We start from the raw sequence: 15,559 nt of genomic DNA, 5'->3' as shown, positions 1-15,559 counted from the left end.
TAACAGTCAGCTGAACGGGCAGACAGGCCGTAGATTTAGCCTCTCACCCAGGCAGACCCTCCTGACAATGCAGCACCCCCTCAGCACTGCACTGAAGTGTTATCCTGGAGTATACATTCAAATCCTAGTGTGATGCTCAAGCCCGCAATCTTCTGACCCACTGCGCTATCAGACTGTCTGTCACGGATAAGTCAAAATTTCCCCAACTAAGGTGGAAGCCCTCCTCAGCACCCACGGTAGAGTCCACCGCCCTGCTCACTCACCGACTCCATCACCCCATCCAGCCACATTTCTCCCTATCTACCCAAGGATGACCTTAGCCCATTTCACACACACTGTGTATGAATAAGGAAAAACTGTTTCCACTGGCAGAAGGGTCAGTAACCAGAGGACATCGATTTAAGATAATTGGCAAAAGAACCAGAGGGGAGATGAGGAGAAATTTTTTTACGCAGCGAGTTGTTATGATCTGGAATGCGCTGCCTGAAAGGGCGGTGGAAGCAGATTCAATAATAACTTTCAAAAAGGAATTGGATAAATACTTGAAAAGGAAAAATTTGCAGGGCTATGGAGAAAGAGTGGGGGAGTGGGACTAATTGGATAGCTCTTTCAAAGACCTGGCACAGACACGATGGGCCAAACGGCCTCCTTCCGTGCTATTTTAACCCAATCCCTTCTAACTGTTCTTTCTTTAAAAATAAGTTAATTGATCAATCATATATTCATAAATAAACATTGATCCATTCATAAATATATGATTGATCCATTCATAATATATGATTGATCCATTCATGAATATACATTAATCCATTCTTAAATATACATTAATCCATTCATAAATAGACATTGACCCATTCATAAATACATGATTGACCCATTCATAAATAAACATTGATCCATTCATAAATATATTATTGATCCATTCATAAATAAACATGGATCCATTCATATATGTACAATTGAACCATTCATTAATGTACAATTGGCCCATTCATAAATATACATTGATCCATTCATAAATATACAATTGACACATTCATCAATATACAATGATCCATTTTAAATATACATTGTTTCATTCTTACTTTATAATTGACCCATTCATAAATATAGAATTGACCAATTCATAAATATACATTGATCCATTCATCAATATATAATTGACCTGTTCATGAGTATACATTGATCCATTCATAAATGTTCAATTAATCCTTTCAGAAGTATACAATTGACCAATTCATGAATATACATTGATCCATTAGTAAATATAAAATTGATCCATTCATAAATATATAATTGACCCAATTCATCAGTAAACATTGACCCATTCATAAATATACACTGATTCATTCATAAATATATAATTGACCCATTCATCAATATACATTGATCCATTCATAAATATACAATAGACCGATTCATAAATATACATTGATCCATTCATAAATATGATCTGTATTATCAAATAAATATTATTTACTACTTCAGTTGCTGTAGTTCTAAAGGGAAGATAAAACGGGCTGGATTTTCCTTAATCTGCCACTACAGGGACCGGCTGGGACTTCTGATTGCTGCCTCGACCCCGTTTCCTGGGTCAAAGGTCATTATCTCTGCATGGCCTGCTCCCAGTGGGATCCCCGCCAGCAAACAGGAGCTCACCATTGGCCCCCAGGAAGATCCAGGTGGTGCTGCAGCAGAACCAGGGCTGCAGCACCGGAAGAGGGAGGAGGGATCATTAGAGGGTTAATGAGGACTGCAGCAAATTGGCACCAAGGCCTCCAGCAGGTATGGGATCAGGGAAAATGGAGGGAGAGGAGGCCACTTTAAGGTCAGGGCAGGGAGATAGCGGTCAGCTTCAGCATCTGATTTTGCCCACTGTTTCCCCTGCCATCTGTAAGGGGTTTTTACTGTTTCTCGGGCTTATTATAGGTCAGCCAGTTATGTTTTTCCTGAGCTGCCCTGCCCGCTGTGCGGTTGCGAATCGCTTTTCCCTTCCTGATTCTGAGCTGAGGACTTATCGGGCCGTAACAAGGACAGACGAACAGACCAGTGGATTGGTACAAGGAAAACCAATGTTTATTAATAAGAAAACTAAAACTACAAGGTAAACAGTATTATACAGAAGATTAAAGAAATCGCTATGGATGCAATACAGTCTTACACTTAACGGGGTGGAGGAAACGGACACATCGAGGGAAAATTCTAAAATCACAATTCTAGCAATACCCCTTTAACTCCCACCCTTACACCGAGCTAGGTTGTCTTGTGGCGGCCAGAAAATTAATGCTCACCGGTGAAACAGATGAAAAGGCCTGGCCCCTGTGCCCTGCTGCTGCCGTCGACATGTGGTTGCGAGGTTTACTGGATGGCCTTCCTTCTTAGTTGCTAGCAGGCAGACAGGACACCGGGCCAAGAGGCGAAGAGAAGAGAGAGAGAGATTCTGGGAAGCCCCAGTTATATCCTCCCGGTATCAGGTTTTTTTTTTCGTGCCTCATCAGCTTGCTCCATTGTTCGATTTGAGCACGAAAACGTAAGACAAAGGACCCCAATCTCTGGCCCATTTACATAATGGCCGGTATCTGTACTGATGAGTTCCATAACTGCTTTCCATTGTTCCTGAATGTTCCTTGATGGTTCACCTTAGGTGGGATTACTTCTGATGGCTTGCCTCAGGGCGTGAATGCAACTGCTTGTCTCCCTGCATTGTTCAAAAAAAATCCCTGTCTGCCCTTGTGGAAAGGTGTCCAGTTTCAAATGCTGCAGGCCTTTGGCCATGTGTCTGACTGCAGCCATTTTGAGAGGCCCTGGCTTGTTTAGAACACAGTCACACCAGGGTTATTTTTTTAATAACTCCAATAAATCTTCGGGGGGGGGGGGAACATGTGAAATTTTGCGAATCCCTTCATATCCCACTCAATTTGGTGTGTAATTATTTGGTCTATACTTCTTGGTTAATCCAAACAAAAACCCTGATAACGCCTCAGCCCTTGAGAGATGCCTTCTGTAACTTTGACGATATCACATTTAATTTGCCTGATTTTAATATTGCTGCATTATGTTTGAGTTTCCCCAAAGTAATAGAAAAAGAAAGTAATATGGAACTGTTGGCTGCCAATGTGCTTTTGGGCTGTGGGTCAGGGAGGTGAGTAAAATAGAAAATTCTTCCCATCTTTCCCTTTTTTGGAGGGAAAACATCAAAATAGCACAACTTAAAAATGGCAAAAATAACGTAAAAATATCAGTGAAATGTTGTTTCTTTTCAGACCAGTTCCAAAGGGCCCTTTTTATCTTATCTCTTAACATTCTTCACAATTCTGTTAGTGACTATTTAGGTGGACAATGAAGCCACATACAAAAAATGGCTCTAAATCATTGGCCCTAGGAATGCTGCTATGACGGAGTAGGTCGATCAGTGGTATCACTCTCACCTCTGAGTCCACTCCTGGACTTGAGCACATAATCCAGGCCGACACTCCCAGTGTAGCATGAAGGGAGTGCTGCACTGTCGGAGGTGCCGTCTTTCGGATGAGACGTTAACCTTAAGGCCTGCCTGTCCTCTCAGGTGGATGTTAACGATCCCATGGCCACTATTTAAAGAAGGATAGGGGAGCTCTCCCCGGTGTTCCTGGCCACTATTTATCCCTCAACCGACAAGACTAAAACAGATTATCCGGTCATTTATCTCATTGCTGTCTGTGGGATCTTGCTGTGCGCAAATTTGCTGTCACGTTTTCCACTTTACAACAGTGTCTATGCTTCAAAAATACTTCAGTGGCTGTAAAGCACTGATGAAAGGCACTATATAAATGCATGTTCTTTCTTTGACTGCCTGCTGTATATTAAACAGTCTCACTGAGCAGACGGCAATGGTTGTCACTATGCAACCTGCTGTAAACACCATGAGTTCTCACTTGCTTTGCATTCCTCCGTGGCTGCCAGCCATTTCCTTCTATCATGCTGAAATTATGACTCTGGGAACATCTGACTAGCTTAATGGTAGCATTAGCGGCTTGGCACTTACTCACTAATCTGCTCTGCAAGACTGCATATATTGGTCTTGTAGGAAATTGCTTTGTAAATCATTTCAGAAACTGATGCTAATCCCTGCCCCAAATTGGCCCATAATGGTTTCACTGACAAGGAAATGGCCAGCACTGGCACAATGTTCTGTTCCTATCCACACACTCTTCCCTTGGAGAATAGTAGGAGGATTCGCAGGCTGATTAAGGAGGCCCTTGGGGAGGGGAGAGGGAAAGATTGGGGCTTGGGGAGGTGGTGGGTGGGGAGACCACCACCAGGAGGGGGAGAGAGAGAGGCCGTGTTCGGCTGAGGGGAGGCCGAAGGCTTCCTAGAGGGGCCGGGGAGAGCACTCCTGCTCCTCCTGGCCCACAAGCAGTGCTGTAAAAGGCACTTACTTGCTGGAGCTGGCAGCTCCCGCCTCCCTTTTTCTGCTGGGTTCCCCGAGTCCTGGGAAACCCAAGAGGCAACTGTTAAATTTAAATCAGGCTCCCAATTGCACTGTGAGAGCTTGATTTAAATATGTTAATGAAGTTCACGACACATAACCCATCGCCGTAAAAAGCACAACGGGCATGTTTGTGACGGGTTGGGGGTGCGTTCTCGGTTTTTAAATTTGTAACCCTACCCCGACCCTCTCTCGCCTATCGTGAGGGAGGGGGGTTAATATTGGGGCCTCTACCTCTATTTATAAAGCCCAGGATCCCATCTGCTTTTTGCAGCCTTATCAACTTGCCCTGCCACCTTCGAGGATTTGTAAGAACATAAGAAATAGGAGCAGGAGTAGGCCATTCGGCCCCTCGAGCCTGTTCCACCATCCAATAAGATCATGGCTGATCTTCAACCTCAACTCCACTTTCCCCCCCGATCCCCGTATACCCTTGATTCCCTTTGAGTCCAAAAATCTATTGATCTCAGTCTTGAATATATTCAACGACTCAGTATCCACAGTCCTCTGGGGTAGAGAATTCCAAATATTCACAACCCTCTGAGTGAAGAAATTCCTCCTCATCACAGTCTTAAATGGCCGACCCCTTATCCTGAGACTATGCCCCCTAGTTCTAGACTCTCCAGCCTGGGCAAACAACCTCTCAGCATCTACCCTGTCAAGCCCCCTCAGAATCTTATATGTCTCCATGAGATCACCTCTCATTCTTCTAAACTCCAGAGAATATAGGCCCATTCTACTCAATCTCTCCTCATAGGACAACCCTCTCATCCCAGGGATCAATCTAGTGAACCTTCGTTGTACCACCTCTAAGGCAAGTATATCCTTCCTTAGGTAAGGAGACCAAAACTGTACACAGTATTCCAGGTGAGGTCTCACATAAGCCCTGTACAATTGTAGCAAGACTTCCTTACTCTTGTACTCCAACCTCTTGCAATAAAGGCCAACATGCCATTTGCCTTCCTAATTGCCTCCTGTACCTGCATGTTAACTTTCTGTGTTTCATGTACGAGGACACCCAGGTCTCTCTGAACACCAACATTTAATAGTTTCTCACCATTTAAAAAATATTCTATTTTTCTATTCTTCCTACCAAGTGAATAACCTCACATTTCCCCACATTATACTCCATCTGCCACCTTCTTGCCCACTCACTTAACCTGTCTCTATCCCTTTGCAGACTGTGTCCTCCTCACAGTTTATTTTCCCACCTAGCTTTGTATCATCAGCAAACTTGGATACATTACACTCGGTCCCTTCATTTAAGTCATTAATATAGATTGTAAATAGCTGAGGCCCAAGCACTGATCCTTGCGGCACCCCACTAGTTACAGCCTGCCAACCTGAAAATGACCCATTTATTTCTACTCCCTGTTTTCTGTCCGTTAAACAATCCTCTAGCAATGCTAATATATTACCCCCAACCCCATGAGCCCTTGTGTAATTGTTATTATCAGTGAAATTATATTTTCCAAGATTTGCAGTGCAATGGTTGGCCTCCCAGTTGGGGCTCTGCGTCCGTGACATTTCAGAGACTGAGGAGCTCAAAGATGCCATTTCTTTGAAGGGTGAAATGTTGGGATCCAAGGACAAGTGAACAATTGGCACATTTCAGAAGCTTACCCTCTGGAATGCGACACGGAGAGCAGCCCCAACAAGTGTGTGTCCCCTTTAAGGCTGTACCCTGATTGATGTAGATTCCTGGGCTCAGTTACAGTCAGGCTGCTTTTCAGAACCCTGGCTTTGTTTGATTGATGGGTCACATTGGAAGATGCTGCGGAGTTGGGCATGCTCTTGGGAAGAGGGAGTTAACATGTACATGATTGGGTCTTTGTCTGAAGTACCGCCTGGGTGGAGTATAGAGAGGAGAGCCTTGCAGGGGGAACACCCTGCATGGAGCCCACCATTGAAATTGGTCAAGGTGAGGTGTGGTGTCTCCAGTACAGGTGTATAGTCTCCCCTCCACCCAATGTTCCACTTTACACTGCACCCAGGCAATTCTTTACGCCCAGGTTGGAGAGGCAACAATCTATCTTCAGTGTTCTCGATTATTTTGTATCTATAAGAAAGGGAGCTGCATGCAAGAGGCAGAAAGTTTGAATTGTTAGAATCATTGTTTAAAAACAGTCCTCCCCTTGGAGCTGTTCACTTACTTCCATCTCTCTGCCTGCCCCAACAGGACCAAATCTGGGAATCAATCACTACACAACAATAAACCAACCACATGTAGTAGAATAAATTTGCCTAGGTTCGAATAAATATTCCTAGGCTAGAATAAATTTGCCTCGGTTCAAATACAATTTTTCTAGATCAGAATAAATTTTCCTAGGTTGGAATAAATTTGCCTGGATTCAAATAAGTTTGCCTAGGTTAGAATAAATTTTACCAGGTTAGAATAAATTTGCCTAGGTTAGAATAAATTTGCCTAGGTTCGAATAAATTTGCCTAGGTTAGAATAAATTTTCCTAGGTTCGAATAAATTTTCCTAGGTTCGAATAAATTTGCCTAGGTTTGAATAAATTTGCCTAGGTTAGAATAAATTTTCCTAGGTTCGAATAAATTTTCCTAGGTTCGAATAAATTTGCCTAGGTTAGAATAAATTTGCCTAGGTTAGAATAAATTTAACTATGATTAAGCGTTACAGAGAACATTACAAAAAATATTGCACAAAAAATGTTACAAGGGGTTTGACGGTGTGTACCACATGCAAGACTTTGAATATGAAAGGGTTGATTTTCTGATTCTGATTCTGGACCCTCCCGCCCACACATACTTGGAAAATCACCCCATTATGTAAATTTTATTTACCAAAACAGGAAATGAAAAACAAGTAACAAAAGAAGATGTGTAATAAGGCGATGTCTTGTGTAATGCTTTGATCTGTAAAAAAGCCAGGCAGTTAACTGGGATAGCTGATTATATTAGTATGGATAGAGATTCCACTGGTACCACCTTCACCGATGTTCATGTTAAAAAGCTGAGAGGCAGAAATTGCAAATGCCCTCTGAATAAAAAGCAAGGAAGCTCTTGTCCACTGGCTGTTCCTCACAAGCCTCTTGAATTAATGAGTTTGTAATATTTCAGCTTATAGTTATAAGCCCAAGAGAGAGAGTGAGAGACAGAGAGGGACAAAGAGAGGATCAGACAGGCAAAGAGAGAGGGAGGGAGGGAGGGAGGGACAGAGAAGAAGAGGGAGGGACAGAGAGAGATAGTCAGAGAGAGAGGGAGGGAGGGAGAGAGATGGAGATGGAGGGACAGAGAGAAACAGACAGAGAGAGAAGGAAGGAGGGAGAGAGATGGAGACGGAGGGGCACGAGAGAGACAGACAGAGAGAGAGGGAGGGAGAGAGATGGAGATGGAGGGGCACAGAGAGAGACAGAGAGAGAGGGAGGAAGAGAGATGGAGATGGAGGGACAGAAAAAGACAGACAGAGAGAGAGGGAGGGAGAGAGATGGAGATGGAGGGACACAGAGAGAGAGGGACAGAGAGAGGGGAAGAGAGAGATGGAAGGAGAGGGAAAGAGAGAGAGATAGAAAGAGAAGGAGAGAGAGAGACAGACAGAGGGGGGAAACAGAGAGAGAGACAGAGGGATGGGACAGAGAGAGAGCGAGGGGAGGGAGGGAGAGAGAGGGAGGAGAGAGAAGAGAGGGAGGGAGAGAGAGAGGAGAGAGAGAATGAGAGAGAGGGAGGGAAGGAGAGGAAGTGAGAGGAGAGAAGGATGGACAGAGAGAGAGACAGATAGAGACAGACAGTGACAGAGAGAGAGGGAGGGAAAGAGATAGAGATGGAGGGACACAGAGAGAGATAGAAGGGACATAGAGAAGGGGAGAAAGAGAGGGAGAGGGAAAGAGAGGGAGATAGAAAAAGAGGGAGAGATAAAGAGACGGGAGGGGGAAAGAGAGAGAGAGAGAGGGGAGGGAGGGAGAAAGAGTGAGAGAGGGAGGAGAGAGAGAGAAGAGGAGAGAGGGAGGGACAGAGAGGGAGAGAGAGAGGGAGAGACAGGCAGAGACAGGCAGTGACAGAGAAAAAGAGGAAGACAGAGCAGGAGGAAAAGAGGGAAAGAGAAGCAGAGAGAGAGTGAGGGAGAGAGAGAGTGAGGGAGAGAGAGAAAGAGGGAGAGAGAGAAAGTGAGGGAGAGAGAGAGAGAAAAAGAGGGGCGGAGGGAGGGTGTTAGTGTTGGGACCCTTTTGAAAAAATAGTTATAAAACCTTTTCTTTGCTTCCCATTATATATTTGTTGGCTGATGCTTGAATCAGAGAGCTGAAATCAGCACAAATTGACCAGGAGGAGTTATTGAGCCCGATGATGTGAGAGGGTTGACTTGGCAGCACATTCGAAGCTGCAGTGCCCTGAGTTATAAGAACATAAGAACATAAGAAATAGGAGCAGGAGTAGGCCATACGGCCCCTCGAGCCTGCTCCACCATTCAATCAGATCATGGCTGATCTTCGACCTCAACTCCACTTTCCTGCCGATCCCCATATCCCTTGATTCCCCTAGAGTCCAAAAATCTATCGATCTCAACCTTGAATATACTCAATGGCTCAGCATCCACAGCCCTCTGGGGTAGAGAATTCCAAAATGCAGCCTCCTCATCTCAGTATTAAATGGCCAACCCCTTATCCTGAGACTCTGCCCCCTAGTTCTAGACTCTCCAGCCAGGGGAAACAATTTCTCAGCATCTACCCTATCAAGCTCCCACAGAGTCTTATATGTTTCCATGAGATCACCTCTCATTCTTCTAAACTCCAGAGAGTATAGGCCCATTCAACTCAACCTCTTCTCATAGAACAGCCCTCTCATCCCAGGAATTTATCTAGTGAACCTCTGTTGCACCGCCTCTAAGGCGAGTATATCCTGCCTTAGATAAACTGTACACAGTACTACAGGTGAGGTCTCACCAAAGCCCTGTATAATTGTAGTAAGACTTCCTTACTCTTATGCTCCAACCTTCTTGCAATAACGGCCAATTGCTTGCTGTACCTCCATGTTTAATAGGGGAACTGCTGTTTAATCAGCTTCCTCGTACTTTTGGACTAGTTTAAAAACTTTCTCCTTACAGTAAAAGCAAAAATATGGTGTGAGTTCACTGGCCCTCAATGTTGCATCATTGTTATGTTAAGAGACTGTCTGTGAGAAATACTTTACCTGAGATTACTTTTCTCTATAACAAATGCACAATGGAAACTTTTCCATAGCGGGCTAATGGTTAACAGGAATAATCCATCTATATCTATATAGTTTATGAATAATATTATGTCTGCAGGTACTTTTTGTCTATAAAACCGTACTCCTGTGTCAACTTATCCATCATAAATTCTTATGTCCACATTTATAATGGAAACTGTCTATGTAAACTTGTCATGCTGTAATTCCACCCTCCTGGCAGTGGTGGCGCTGTAGTGCTTTTGGTTTTGCACCTCCCAGCTCCTCAGCCTGTACTCCCATACCCAAACAACACTACTTCTGTGCTTCCCAAATTGCCTTAAGTTTTGCTATGTAATGAAATCAAACTATTATATAAAATTAGGGCAGAATATATGACTTCAAAATAGAAACTGAATGATATCTATAGATGTCCGAGGGTGAGCTCAAGCCATTCAATTCAAATACAAGCATCCTGTGTGTTTTCTGTCGAATTCTGTTTTATTGGCAGCTCTTTTTCTGCTTAAGTAACAAATTTAAATTTTGTTTGTGCTGGTCATTTTTTTTTTAATGAAAGGTTTTTCTCAGTCTGTCTTCCAATTGTGTAGTCGATCTGAAACCGTCAGAAATAGAGAGAGAGAGATAAGTTAGAGAGACACTATACTGTAAGGTAATCCATTTTGGATCCAAGAAAGACAAATCGGAATATTTTCTTAATTTTTTTTTATTCGTTCATGGGATGTGGGCGTCGCTGGCAAGGCCGGCATTTATTGCCCATCCCTAATTGCCCTTGAGAAGGTGATGGTAAGCCGCCTTCTTGAACCGCTGCAGTCCGTGTGGTGAAGGTTCTCCCACAGTGCTGTTAGGAAGGGAGTTCCAGGATTTTGACCCAGCGACGATGAAGGAACGGCGATATATTTCCAAGTCGGGATGGTGTGTGACTTGGAGGGGAACGTGCAGGTGGTGTTGCTCCCATGTGCCTGCTGCTCTTGTCCTTCTAGGTGGTAGAGGTCGCGGGTTTGGGAGGTGCTGTCGAAGAAGCCTTGGTGAGTGCAAAAATGATGAAAGACTAGACTAGAATGGATGAGTGTTTGTAAGTTCTTTATTTCTGTAGCAGTGCACAGACAGAAGTTGTACCAATTGGATCTCACATTGATCTCAGCGTTCTGCATGTTTTACCCATTGTGAAAGAAAACCTCTTACAATTCAGACCAAACTGCGCCACACCCAATGCTAATTCGGCCCATCTTCAACGGAGTACATGTGCGGAAGACACGGAGAACCTGGTCCAGATCTCAGGGGAGTTTCATTGTTTCCCTCCTAGTTCCTGCGACCGCACAAGTAGATGGAGGGCCATGAAAATCAACTTCTATTAGAAAAAAAGTAGATGCTTAGACCACATGAGGGAGTGACTGACCGAGAATATATCAGACCCAAACTCGTAAAGATGCCAATAGATTTCCAATCATAATGATCCCCTTTCATATGAAGGAGGGATTGTTAAGGCGTGGAGGGAGGGGGAGTTTATTTATAAAGAAACAAATGTGATTTAAAATTTGAGTTCTTTATTCAGTTACATTTTCTTTCTCTTTTATTTCTCCAGCACTTTCCACATTAGGATCTGAAGAACACTGACCGAACAGGCATACAATGAGACGGGTACGCGTGAGATGGAGGGCTGGCTGTCCTCTGAGGCCATGACCTCTTGAACCCTTTGTGTGTGGACTGCAGAATGGTTGGACCTCGAGCCCATTGGAGCAGAGGGAAAAAGAGTTGGGTGACTCTCCTACTTGTCTGTCTGACCGAGCAGGGGCCTGGCTGGATCGCTGATATGTCGAGCATCCTTACTCTCAGCTCAGAGATTTGATGATCGGAGCCCTGTGTAACCGGTGACGATGGACATGGATGTTCCAGAACATCTGGCAACATGTTCCAGAAGTTTATTGTAGAATTTTCCCACTGGAGGAGGACAGACGGTGAAAATGAAAGGTGCTGATAGTATACATTAAAGGAAGCACAGGCGAATTCCTAGGGCTAAAACCTCTTTAAGTCAGTATTTTCTATCAAGAGAGGCAATGGCGCATTTCTCCTTTACCTGGGTTCCAAGGAAACATTTCTATTTCTCCACTGTTTTGTAATTGCTTGCTGCAGATGTCTAAAGTATTAACTTTCATTCACGGTTGTTTATTGAATGATGTACTGAGGAGCAAACCCACCTCATCCCTCCTTAAAGACACACTCGCCAGTTCTGGCAAATCCTCTTTACAGATATATCCCGGACTGTGTGTAAAAACTTGATCCCTTTATTTCCTCTTTTATACTTCCCGTAAAAACCCAATGACACATAAAGCAACTCTCAGTGGACCTATTGCAGGAACACATTGATTTGGTTGCTGTGACAGGGCCAGTTTTCTACTCCTTGTGCTTGCAATGGTTATTCAGCAGATGGTGTAGTGGGGGGGTTTGGATGGATTTTGATTAGCTGGCGTGGCTAACGGTGATATAAGGTGCAGCACCAGTACCAAGAAGAGACTGAAGACCATTTCTTTAACAGCTATGCAATCTTGATCATAAAAACGCATGAATGTGACCTTTTCTCCCCTTGCTTCTTTCCCATTTTTATATTCCAGTATCGGTGAGGTAGCTGGAGCACAATGACAATCATGTAACTGTAATACAGTCAATGGAAGGGCTCTGTCATTACTCTGCTTGGACTTATTCTCCCTTGGAGAATCCCAGTTTGGCGTTTATTGCTTTTCTGTTTGAATACTCTTTGGATTTTTTGGTTTCGTTTGTTGCAACTGAATGTAAGCAGTCGATGTCCACCCATCTCTCCTTTTCCAGTATCTCTCCTCGTCGAAAACTTCTGAGTATATTTTGAATATATGGCTTTTCCGTTGCTTGTTGTCTTAATAAATAATTGAAAGCAAACCAACAGCTCAAGCTGTGTTCTTGGACAGTGTTATTTATTACATCGCTGTCCTTAACTGTGCATCGTACACTCTACCTCAAGAAGAGGTCCAGCCTAAGCAGAATTAGCAAGCAGAATGGACGTCTTCTATTCCAGAGTCAGAGAATCAGTTTATTATAGCCTGTGAGCCACACTCCCCCGAGGGAGGCTCTCCACCAGGAGCACGACATCAGGGAATTTTCCTGCCTTACGTCAATTAAAAGAGAACTGTATTTAAAGAGGGCGAATGCAACTCTAGGTTGAAGAGCTCAATGGGCTGGCATGATGGGCCGAGTGGTCTCCTTTTGATGAAACGTCCTGGAGTGTAACCCTGCAAAGTTCGAGCAGTTTTTTTAAAATTAAGGTACAATAGCAACCCAGACAACAGTCTCGCCTGGCTCCGTTCTGCAGCATTTAGGACAGATCAGTGACGTACTGATCTGTGGCGTCAGTGGGTAGCAATCTTGGCTCGTGAAGTCAGAAGGTGGTGGATTCAAAACCCACTCCAGAGACTTGAGCATAAAATCTAGGCTGACTCTCCCAGTGCTGCACTGTTGGAGGTGCCGTCTTTCAGATGAGACATTAAACTGAGGCCTCGTCTGCCCTCTCGGGTGGATGTAAAAGATCCCATGGCCTATTTGGAAGAAGGGCAGGGGAGTTCTCCCCAGTGTCCTGACCAATATTTAAACTTCAACCAACATCACTAAAAAAACAGAGATTATCATCATCACATTGCTGTCTGTGGAATCTTGCTGTGCGCAAATTGGCTGCTGCATTTCCTACATTACAACAGTGACTACACTTCATTGGCTCTAAAGCACATTGGGACGTCCTGAGGTCATGAAAGGCGCTAGATAAATGCAAGTTCTTTCTTCATTCACCTTTCCACTCTCCTGGAGCAGTGGATGCTGTGACTCAGCAAGGTACAGTACAGGATATATTAGAAGCTTTTCAGAAAGTGATGACATTGTCAAAACATACATGGGTTTTATGTGAGGATGGATGGACTCCACTGAACAAGCAAATTAAACAGGGCATAAAGACATTTTCTCTTCAATTGAAATGATTTAAACCTTAAATGACGAGCTTTTGGTGCAGATAATTATCCACATCTCCTGGCCTGAACTGCCAACTCAGTGAATAATCTCATTTCCACGTCTTTCAGAATGAATGATTTTCATTCACTCATTGGTGGACCTCTAGAATTCTCAAGGTGACAGGCAGGAATGGAATAAGCTAATAACGTCTCTGTAGAGCAACAGAATAACCACACATTCGCTCACTCCTTTCTCCCTCAATTGAAATTTGTCTCTAAGCCAGGTAAGTGAAACATCTGGGCAGAATACTGATGTGGTGTGACTGAAAGTATAACTTCAAAAGTAGCCTCTAAGTAGGCCCCTGCTGCCTGACCCCCGCTGCCTGACCCCGCTGACTGACCCCCGCTGACTGACCCCCACTGACTGACCCCTGCTGATTGACCCCCACTGACTGACCCCTGCTGATTGACCCCCACTGACTGACCTCTGCTGATTGACAGGTACTGACTGACCCCTGCCGACTGACCCCTCCTGACCTCTGCTGTCTGTCCCACGCTATATGATTGGTTCATTGACCGACCCGTGCTGACTGATCAGTGCTGGGGGACAATGTTCTACCGACCAGGAGGGAAAACAATTGCTTCACTGATACTTTGTCGATGGACAATCACTTCAGTCCCAAGGAAAAAAATTCCTGGGAGAGAGGCGGTGGACGCCAGGTCCCATGGTGAGATGGGGATTATGCTTGGCAACAGGTTACCAACCAGTTCACATCCAGCAGCATTTACACAAGGACCTGACTGCAGTACTGGAAAAAATTCAATGAGCTCACCAGGTATGCCAAGGTCGGACATCGCTCATTGTTCCAACTGTGAACTCTCCCAAAATTATCACTCACAGATTCATACAAGTACTAAGCTCACAATATATCACCTGTAGGTTGATGCAATTAGTAAACTCACAATATATCCGATGTAGGCAAATACAAGTGCGAAACTCATAATATATCACATATAGATACATAAAAGTACTAAACTCACAATGTATCACATATAGGTATATACAAGTACTAAACTCACAATGTATCACATATAGGTATATACAAGTACTAAACTCACAATGTATCACATGTAGGCACATACAAGCTCTAAGCTCACGCTATATAATGTATAGGTTGGCATGAGACATTCTACTATGTTAAAGGCACTATATAAATGCAAGTTGTTGTTGTTGATGTAAGTACTAAGCTCACAGTATATCATGTATAGGTACATACAGGAATTAAACTCACAATATACCAGCCCCATGTTCTGTGTTCAAGCTGCAGCACCTTTTGACGAATGGACTTTACAAAGTCTTTCATTTATTCCCAACAGAAAAACATAGCAACTGGATTGGCTGTTTGACAGCTGATGCTTAGTCTCAGCACAATAAAACCTGAGAATAACTCCTGTACACTGTTATTCCCCGCCTGTTAGTCACAGGGCGAGCTGTACTCCACTCCCACAACCCCAATACAAGGCGGATTATTTAGCCTCTGCTTTGAAGCCTCACTTTGCTTCTTCCATTGCCTGCGCGTGGCGACATAATAAGACAAATCTTCATTGCAGAATAACGCGTGTTAACGACACACGCTGTTATTACTGCGCAAATCGGCCAGCAAGTTCAGGGGATGAAGAGATACACCGTGAGTTGGGACTCTCCAGGACTTGCTGGTCAATTTACGCCATTAGCTTCGCACAATCAGCATCTCACCCTTAGCCTCTCCGTTACTTTTAAGAACTTGCTGGGCTTGCACATCAATTAACCATTAAACTTGCCGCAGAAATTAATTGCTCATAATTAATAACATAAGTACTCTTTTAATGACGTGATAATTGTTAATGCAATACTAATAAACCTGTCCAGCCCAGAAAGATAACGATTTAAACTGTTCAATCTCATTCCTGCATGTTGTAAATT

The 15,559-nt window shown here is 43.8% G+C and overlaps 1 protein-coding gene across 1 annotated transcript in view; it reads left to right on the top strand.

The window, feature by feature from the left end:
- The window catches only part of cib2 (calcium and integrin binding family member 2), a 125,729-nt gene extending 113,188 nt beyond the window's left edge, over window positions 1–12,541 (top strand). Inside the window, exon 6 of the mRNA XM_067973247.1 lies at window positions 11,214–12,541. Coding sequence (XP_067829348.1) covers window positions 11,214–11,235 — 22 coding nt within the window. The 3' untranslated portion in view covers window positions 11,236–12,541. The remainder of the gene's footprint in view (window positions 1–11,213) is intronic.
- Window positions 12,542–15,559: the final 3,018 nt, after the last annotated feature.

Source organism: Heptranchias perlo, chromosome 38, assembly GCF_035084215.1.
Source record: "Heptranchias perlo isolate sHepPer1 chromosome 38, sHepPer1.hap1, whole genome shotgun sequence".
Classification (NCBI taxonomy): domain Eukaryota; kingdom Metazoa; phylum Chordata; class Chondrichthyes; order Hexanchiformes; family Hexanchidae; genus Heptranchias; species Heptranchias perlo.
Note: the sequence above shows the minus strand (reverse complement) of the source record. Positions and strands in the feature narration are given on the sequence as shown.